At 44.3% G+C, this 9,132-nt stretch overlaps 1 protein-coding gene across 3 annotated transcripts in view; it reads left to right on the top strand.

Annotated features, from left to right (window-relative positions):
* Positions 1 to 1,189: 1,189 nt before the first annotated feature.
* Positions 1,190 to 9,132, top strand: part of ZCCHC8 (zinc finger CCHC-type containing 8) — a 26,099-nt gene continuing 18,156 nt past the window's right edge. For 2 of the 3 annotated variants that reach the window (XM_083476689.1, XM_083476688.1), the window contains exons 1-7: positions 1,857 to 1,888; positions 1,939 to 3,567; positions 5,428 to 5,502; positions 6,052 to 6,157; positions 7,082 to 7,159; positions 7,523 to 7,626; positions 8,139 to 8,204. In XM_083476689.1, coding sequence (XP_083332815.1) covers positions 3,551 to 3,567; positions 5,428 to 5,502; positions 6,052 to 6,157; positions 7,082 to 7,159; positions 7,523 to 7,626; positions 8,139 to 8,204 — 446 coding nt within the window. In that variant the 5' untranslated portion in view covers positions 1,857 to 1,888; positions 1,939 to 3,550. Of the gene's footprint in view, positions 1,653 to 1,856; positions 1,889 to 1,938; positions 3,568 to 5,427; positions 5,503 to 6,051; positions 6,158 to 7,081; positions 7,160 to 7,522; positions 7,627 to 8,138; positions 8,205 to 9,132 lie in introns of those variants that run through there. The other variant, XM_083476687.1, reaches the window with a different exon arrangement.

Raw genomic sequence — 9,132 nt, 5'->3', positions numbered from 1 at the left:
TGCAACTTTTGAACTTTTGTTGCATGTTAAGATTCTAATGCCCATGTAATGTGGCAAGTCTCCTCAGTTTTAGTGAGTAAAATGTTTATTATTAAATAAGATTAGGATAGCTGTTGAAGAAGAGAACTGAAACTACCACTAGAAGTGTTATAAGATCAATAGGTAATCTCTTTGCAGAATCACTTGTCAGTAATTTTTGTTCAGTTATTGAGCCCTCGTTCACGCAAAGCTAGCATTCTAGTTTGCATGGGTGGTCTGGAACAGTAGTCTGGAATTTTGATACTGTCTGCCCCAGATTGACTTCTCATGCTCTTTTTCTCAAGTAGTGCTCTTGCGATAGTTCCAAGGGCTTCATATGCTATAGAGTCACAAAAGTAAGTTTGATTAAAATTGAAATTGAAGCCCACAGATTTCTGTGGAATTTATTCAAAGGGAAATAACTGAAAGAGGTAGGGAGTGCTTGGTGATGGATTGCGTCAATGGACTGCTGTATGCTTTTCTGTACCCAGAAATATAGATGTATTGATTAATTTGAATGGAAAGTGGTTTACAAACCTAATTGTAACATAATAGTAACATAATAGAACACAAGTACAGCGTAAGTCATATCATGAACAAATCACCTGTAAAACAGCAACTAAAAAATAAGCTAAACACGTTTTAAGTGGCAGTGGCTTGCCAGGGTTTCAGCCAGGGTATTTTTTCTACCTCTATCAGAACATGCCTAGTGATTGAACCTGGGTGGCCTGTTGCTGCCCTATGCTTTAATGAGAGAGACCTGACAATAGTGGAAGAAAAGGAGGATCAGTTGCTTGGTTCCTGCTTGTGATGTAACCAGGTTCTTTTGGCTTTTTGCCGCTCCTGAAAGTGGTGATGCGCTTCAGGTTTGTGGAAGAAAACTTCCAGGAACTGGAAAAATGAGATTGTAGCTACTCTGTTAGTGAAGACACCTGCTAGTATGTTGGAGAGCATGGATAAAAGGGGTACTCGTTTTCCTCCTAGCTGTACAAGTTAGTAATTCCTATCCATGCTACACAAGCCGAGCTACCAAGAAACCTCTGCAAGAAAAAGCACACAGGAAGAGGCTGAGCAAAAAGAGCTGCAGCTCGCCCCCCCCCGCCCATTGCGAGTCAATCTGCGCCAGCCTGCGCTGCCGGAAGCTTGAGGATCGGGCGGAAGTGCTTGGCCAATCCCAGCATGCATCGCTGCGCCCAGCCGCTCTCCCCGTGTGAAGTTCGGGCCTGGGGGCTGCGGGTCCCGTCCGGCCTCGCTGCATTGTGGGAGTTGTAGTCGCCTGCCCGAAGAGCTCCGGCGACTGAAGGCCTCGCGTGCAAGTGCGGCCCTTTCCGAGGTGAGGCCGGGGCCTCTCGCCGCCTTGCCTCTCCGCCCGGCGGCAACTTCTTCCGCAGCGCCTGGCCGTGCGGCCGGCGGGCCACGCGCGGGCCGCGCCTTCCCTCACCCGCCTTAGATGGCGGCCGAGGTGGACTTCGGGGACCAGGAGCTCTTCCAGCAGCTGGACGCCGGCGAGGCGGCGCCCGTCCCGGCCGCGCAGCCGCCCCGCGCCCGCTTCGAGGAGGCCGGGGCGGAGACGGAGGAGCTCCGCCAGCGGCTGAGGGAGTGCCAGGAGACCGTCAGGGAGCTGCAGGCCGAGAATATCCTGGCGGGGGAAGCGGGCCGGCCCGGGGGCGCCCCCTCCCCTGAGCGGAGCCTCCTTCAAAGGGGCGGGGGGGGGGCGCCGGGGCCCAGTGGCATCTTGTGATCTCTCTTCGCCCTCGTAACCCCCCTCCCCGCCCCATTTGTAATCTAGAACTTGCGGTGGTTTCAGTTCCGGGGCTTCGGCTGTAGTTGCAGAAAGTGTCAGGGACTAGCCTCTTGCAGCCGAGACACAGTCCGGCCCCCTGGAGCACGAGAGCTTATTCCGCAAGTCTCTGCCTTCAGGGTTGGCCCGGCCCAAGACCTTTTGCTGCCTGAGCGGGGATGAGGATTTTTGGCAAAAGGATACTTAAGTAAATGCTAAGGAACTTTGCATTAGCAAATGTTTGGCTGCCCTGTGTTGGGAGTTGTAGCCCAACAACATCTGGGCACCAGGCAGACAAAGGCTGCCCTAAAGAGTGATCTAATTTAGTACATTTGTTTTACTTTTATTTCATAAGCTGCTTTGGCTGTGTGCAGTAAAGTTAACCAACTGAATATATTCTATAAGCAATGCTAAGAAGGTTGAAGCTGCCAGCCTTACCTAATAATGTATTTGTAGTTTGCATCCATTCACTGTTACTGGAGAAATTATTTCTGGCACCGAAAAAAGTTTCCACCCCACATCACTGTGCTTCAGGGAGAGCAGGAACAATGAAACTCTCACCTTGTCCTGCCCCTGTTGGAGTGTATAAGACACAAGACTGGCAAAGTTATGTTGACACTTTGGACAAGCATTTCTTCTCCTTTATGGCAGTAAAAATGCAATAATAAATTGAATTTATTCAATTTGCTGCCCCCTCGAGTTGACCAGAATTCCACTCTGCTGATCCTGTCTGTGTTGTGTTTGCTGCAACATATTGCTATCCACTTGAGAAGTTGTATCTTGGAACTTTGCTGTGATTTTTTAAATTTAATTTTATACTACTTCATCCCATACCACTCCACCTATTTTATCTTCACAACAACTTGTGGGATAAGATAGACTGCAAGAGAGAGTGGCCGCCCAAGATCACACAGGGGCCTTCAGGGCTGAGTGTGACTTTGAATCTGGGTCCTCCCAGTCCTAGGCCAGTACTCTGAGCACTATGTCGTGCAGTCTGCCTCACTGACTTTTTAAATTCCTTCTATTCAAAGTGGTGTATGGTTTTCCCCTGTCCCCTTTTCTCCTTGGCTACAATCCTGTGAAGTACATGAGGTGCTGAATTATCCAGGTTCACCTAGCAAACAGTGTAGCTGAGCATGGATTTGAACACCCAGCACTCTTATATTACACTGGCTTGTCATCGTCCCTCTGCAAATTGTTTTGTGGTCTCACACACACAGAGGACACATGACAAAGCTGGGGTGGGGAGAACAGCACCTGTTGAATATATCACTTGTGCAGCTTTTTAAAGGGCACAGGATACCAGATTTCAAAGAAGAAGGCACTGTTCATAAGCATGAATTGTACCAGGGAGGAGTACAGTTCTTCCTTTAGCAGAACTGTGACATAAATGTCAGCAGCCCTAGAAGGATGTGGCCTGAAGCGTTTGACGAGGTATTCATTCAATTCTGCCATCTTCAGGCTTCCCTTGTGATGCCTTCCTTCCTTCATTTACATTGAGTACCATGAGTGGGTTTCAGCAACTCTCTGATTCACAAGTGGGGAGGCTAACGTACTTTCCTTTAACTTTCATACCTACTTTTTATGTGTCAAATAAGCTTACATCTGGAGCTCTGGTTCTAATTATTATTACTGATTGAGAGTTCAGAACGGGGCAGTCATAAATTATTCCAGTCATTATTCTGAAATAGGAGCATGACTTGAAATTCCTTAACAAATAATTAACATCATGAACTCAGAAGAAAATTGAATATGCTGACTCGACCAAGGTATGTGTAAATTGCTTCATCATCTGTGATGTTTAGTACATTGTTTAAAAGTAGATATGTGTAAGGATTTGGGCATGCCCAGTGTGATTCCAACCCACCCACACAATGCCAAAGCATAAATTGCTTGTGGAACCCCTTTCAGTTTCCAAACTGGCTTGCCATGTTTTAGATGTATGATGTAATTCATACTTTATGTTAGTACAGTGGTGCCTCGCAAGACGAAATTAATCCATTCCACGAGTCTCTTCGTCTTGCGGTTTTTTCATCTTGCGAAGCACGGCTATTAGCGGCTTAGTGTCTATTAACGGCTTAGTGGCTATTAACGGCTTAGCGGCTTTAAGAAAAAGGAAACAAACTCGCAAGACGTTCCGTCTTGCGAAGCAAGCCCATAGGGAAATTCGTCTTGTGGAACGACTCAAAAAATGGAAAACTCTTTCGTCTTGCGAGGCATTCGTCTTGCGAGGTACCACTGTACTTTTAAAAATGTTAGGTAATTTTTAAAACATGGTTTGATCTGCTCCATTTATGGGGTGGGGCACAAAGCCTCCTTGAGCACGTTAAGCTAGCAGCATGGTTTTATGGATTAACTGGGTGTAGCAGAAAATACCTGTCATTTGTTTGTATTGAGTGGTCACAAGGGAAGAGTGCTTACACTTCTTCACTAATATTAAGCTGTAGAATCTAATGTATGTAATCAAAAGAAAATAATTTTGGCTTAGTATGCACTATTCTTAACAAACTGTGATAAGGAGAAAAGTTTATTACTAAGAATTGGGGTGGGGGAGAGAAATAAATAAATACACATATTAAGGTAAAGGACCCCTGGATGGTTAAGTCCAGTCAAAGGCGATTATGGGGCTGCTGCGCTCATCTCGCTTTCAGGCCACGGGAGCCGGCGTTTGTCCACAGACAGCGGGGATTCTAACAGCCAAGCTTCTACCGTATTTTTTGCACCATAACACTCACTTTTTTCCTCCTAGAAAGTAAGGGGAAATGTCTGTGCGTGTTATGGAGGAAGTGCCTACGGGTGGCATGCCTACGGATTTTCCTCCTCTAAAAACTACGTGCGTGTTATGGTCGGGTGCGTGTTATAGAGCGAAAAATACGGTAATTGGCAAGCCCAAGTTGTTCAGTAGTTTAGACCAGTGTTTCCCAACCGGTGTTCCGCGGCACACGAGTGTGCCGTGAGACGTTGCCTCGTGTGCCGCGAGATGCCTGGAGGGAGGCGGGCGAGTCGGGCGGCGAGAGGCGGGGCGGCGGCGGCGAGGAGAGGCCGCGCCTCCTGCTGCTGCCTGGCGCTCCTCCTCGCAGCCGGCAGCGCTGCCTGGGCGCCTCCGCGCGACTCTGCCTCGCTGGGTTTGGTCTCCCAGCAGAGACGGGTCACACGCGCCCCTCCCTCCCTCCCTCAGCCTGCGCGGAGGGAGAGCCAGAGAGAGGCATCGCTCCTGCGCGGCGGGAGAGGGAGCAGCCGGAGCAATGCCCCAAACGAACGCATGGGACCGGAGGGGAAATCCTCTCCGAGGCGGAGTGAGCGCAGCTGAGAGAAGCCTTTCGAGGAGCTGCCGAGGGAAAAAACTTTCACTTTTGTGCGTCCCTCCCGGCGTGACGCTGCGCGCTGACGTCACGGGGCGGGGCTTTAATGGTGGTGTGCCGCGAGATTTTTTTTCAGTAAACAGGTGTGCCATTGCCCAAAAACGTTTGGGAAACACTGGTTTAGACCACAGTGTGACCCGCGTCCCTACATATATTAAAGTATCTTAATGTTGTCAGAATACTTCCAAACTATGTCAAATAGGCATGTGGGCCTGTTGAAACTGCTACTACCTAATGTAATGGTAGCTTTATGCTTTCTTTTTTTAGTGGACTTACCATTGACGACTCTAAACTTGATGGGCCTTTGTTACAAATTTTATTTATGAACAATACTGTTTCAAAGTAAGTATATTTTATATTGGTTAAGTTCAGAATGTTTGTATCATGGGTGCCTTCTAGAGTATTGAGCTTTGAGTGGTGGGTCAGAACCCACTAGTCTGCTGTCCCCCAATATAAGGTGTGTCATGTCTGTAGCTGTGTACCCCAATTTTTTAGGTGTGTGTGTGTGTGTGTGTGTGTGTGTGTTCAAATGAGAACTGGAAACATTGGGTGGTTGGGTAAATAAGCCATATGTAGATTGTTTTAAAAAAGTTAAATTAAAGTTCCCACATAGTAGTCCCTAGTCTAAGAAACGTTGAAACTTATTGCTCTACAGATATTTAAAGAAAACGTGTGCAACATGAAAGGAATTTTGAATTTCTGCAGTGCTACCAAAACACTGGATAGGACAAATGCCTGTACCTTTCCCCCCAAAGTTTGATCTACAAGCTCTTCCTTCTGCAGAATTGCAGAATAAAATCCTCAGCTTGAGCAGTGTGTAAGAGCAGTCTGTGAGAGAGATGCTTTATAACAAAAAAAGACAGCATATCTATTTTGAAAATTCTTGTATAGGCAATATCATCAAGAAATAGAAGATTTTATATCTTGTTTAGTTCAAAAATATGAGGAGCAACAAAGTGCTGAATCTGACAAGACCTACTTCAATGTTAAGCCACAGGTATTTATATATTAATGAAATGATCTAAACCTTTTCTTTTATTGGTATCCATTGTTACTATTGTAGTAGACTAGCCCTAATAGCCTTTGTTATTGATGAAAAGTGTACCATGTTTCCTTAAAAGCATAAGAAGTGAAGCACATAAGCTACATTTTCGAGAAATAACATGTTTCTATTCATATGACTGGTCTGTCAAAAATGTCCTGCTGCAATGTGCTAACTGGTCATGTTCTTCAGTAGCACAGTGTATGATGCCACTGCTCCATGTGAAGATAGGCAATACTGAGTCAAACCATTGGTCCACCTAGCCCAGTATTGTCTATCAGGACTAACAGTAGCTTCCCAAGGCCTCAGGTAGGGGACTTTCCCAGCCCTGCTACCTGAAGTCCTTTTCGCTTGAGATGCCACTACATCCAAAGCAGCCACTGAGCTATGTCCATCCAGTGTGCACTCAGAGCACCTGTGCACACATGGCCTTCCCTGTTCACTTTGTGGAAGAGGGCATCGCTATGCTTATAGGAGGTTAAGCTAAAGACTTCAGAGAAAGCAAAGAGAGTGGATTTTTAGCTGAAATTTGAAGGGATGGTGGGAAGGGGGGAAGAGTTTCTTGATGGAAGAAAGTTAGGATATAAATGCAAGAATTTTTTTTAAGAATCCTGTAGGCTGGGGAACTTGTTGCCTTCCAGATATTGCTCAACTCTGGAGTTGCCCATCTTTCCTGACAATAGGCCATGCTTGCTGGGACAGAAGGCATTGGAATCCCAACAGCCTCTAGAGGGCACCAGGTTCCCTATTCCTGATACAAGTGTTCTGGAAGTGAGTTCAGGCATAATGAGTTATATAGGAGAACACTCATAATTATATACTTTGTTGTTTGATAAATATAATCTTAGTTTCCCAAACTGTGATTTGTCTTTCTATTAGCCTTCTAGTTTTATGTTGGAAGAAGACCATAAAGTGACAATCTCAAATACATCAAAAAAAATCAAGGAGGCCTTTAGTGTAAGTTACTCCTTTGCTTTGTGGTGTATGTGCTTGAATCCTACATTTTAGATTTCTGAACCATAGCATTAGAAAAGGGTTGACAAGATGCTTAAAGAGCCATGTAATTCTCACTGTATTTAATTATTGTTAAGTTGTTGTAATTCTTGGAAGGCCAAAACTCATATTAATTGGCTGGGCTTTCAGTTATGGGTGTGTAAGATGTAAGATATTGTTTGTAAAACCTTAAAACAGGAGAACCTTTATTGTAATGTACTTAATTATATCAAAATATATATTTGTGAAATATTTAAGTACATTTTTAAAAAGGAATGTTGTCTTTCAATCTGATAAAATGCTGACACTTTTTGACTCTTTCTACAGGTTGTAGGAAGTGTTCTCTATTTTACCAATTTTTGTCTTGATAAACTGGGGCAGCCTATATTAAATGAAAATCCTCAGCTGACAGATGGATGGGAAATACCCAAGTATCCTATTTAGTTTAATGTCCTCCTCTTTTCCTGCTATCAATGCAACTTAATCCAATCAGTACTAAACCAGATTCAATCTACATATTTTGAGTCTATTAACTACGTAATTGTGGTGTCATATGTTACAGGGCATGCCCTTTTTGGTGAAACATTATTTCTGGTGATTGTATTTCCTGCTCTGCTTAAAGATGCTATTGGGCTTCCATGCTATATTTCTCAATAGTGGAGTCAGGCAGCTGACACGCTACACTGATCAGGCTAAACCCTACTATTAAAAGATAGCATGCTTTCAACAATGAGGGAGCCATCCTTTCAAGCAGAATCTTGCCTTCATGGTATTGATTATGAGTCTCATCTTACCTTTCTTAAGCAAAAAACAAACAAAATTAAACTTTGTAATAACAATTTATACCAAAACACTTCTGGGTCATAGCCATCATGCATACACAGACACGTAAACCTCAGTTGTTCTGTTTTCTACAATGGCAATTCCTTATTGAACTCTTAAGATACCAGCAAGTTTTCACGCAGATTCTTTCTCTAGATGGACAGGAGATACAAGTAAAGCCTAAAAGGTTTGTATTTCTCTAAATCTATGAAAATTTCTAGTTAAAAAACTGAAATGTGCTGTGGTTGATAAGTAATGGATATGACTTAGAATGAGAGCAAAGTGCAGATTAAATTGCTGACATAAAGAGCACCCTTCATGATGTAACAGCTTGCCAGTTTTAAAGCATTTTGTGATATTAAGTGTGAAGTGCAGCCTCTTATGAACAAAAGTATCGGGGGAGAGGGAGCTGGAATGTTCTGGGTGCTTTGAAGACCTTATTCAGGCACATCCAAAATAACTATAGCAGCCTTTGCCAACCTGGTGCCCTCCAGACGTTTTGGGCTACAGCTGTCATCAACCTCAGCCAGCACAGCCATGCTGGAGGACACCAGGTTAGCAAGAGCTACTCAGACCTCGCTGTCCATCTTTCTGCTCATAACTCTCGTAAAACTCCATTCCCCCCCCCTTTAATTAGATAGAAACACAGATAAAATCTGCTAGGAGTCAGGCTTATTAACTTTCATTAAGAATTAACTAGGTGAGTCCTCAAGTAGGGCATTAGAATAATAGATTGAGCCAACATTTCATGAACAATTAAAAATAAAAATTTACTCCTCAGCTTTATAATTGGAGAGGGCCATGTGCCTTGACATATCTTAAGATAGACTTTTAAGTAGTTATTTCCAAAATATTTTGAAAAGCAGTGCACTGGTGCAAATGAAAGTTGAAAGTGGCTTTCTCCATAATGGCCAAAGCATGAAAATAATTGCTTCATGCACTGACCCACTCAGTTTCCTCTCACACTTCCTGATTCTCACAAACCATGGTTTCCCTTCAAACCTGAATTGGAAGCCACACTTCCGTGGTTCAGGCACACCGTTTCTACCTGCTTTGGGTGTTATGGCAAATTGTGGCGTGGTCTGTGGGAGGGGTTGCAAGAGAAATCACAAAGT

The sequence above is a fragment of the Podarcis liolepis genome (genome assembly GCF_965112155.1).
Source record: "Podarcis liolepis genome assembly, chromosome: 15".
Taxonomy (NCBI): Eukaryota; Metazoa; Chordata; class Lepidosauria; order Squamata; family Lacertidae; genus Podarcis; species Podarcis liolepis.
Note: the sequence above shows the minus strand (reverse complement) of the source record. Positions and strands in the feature narration are given on the sequence as shown.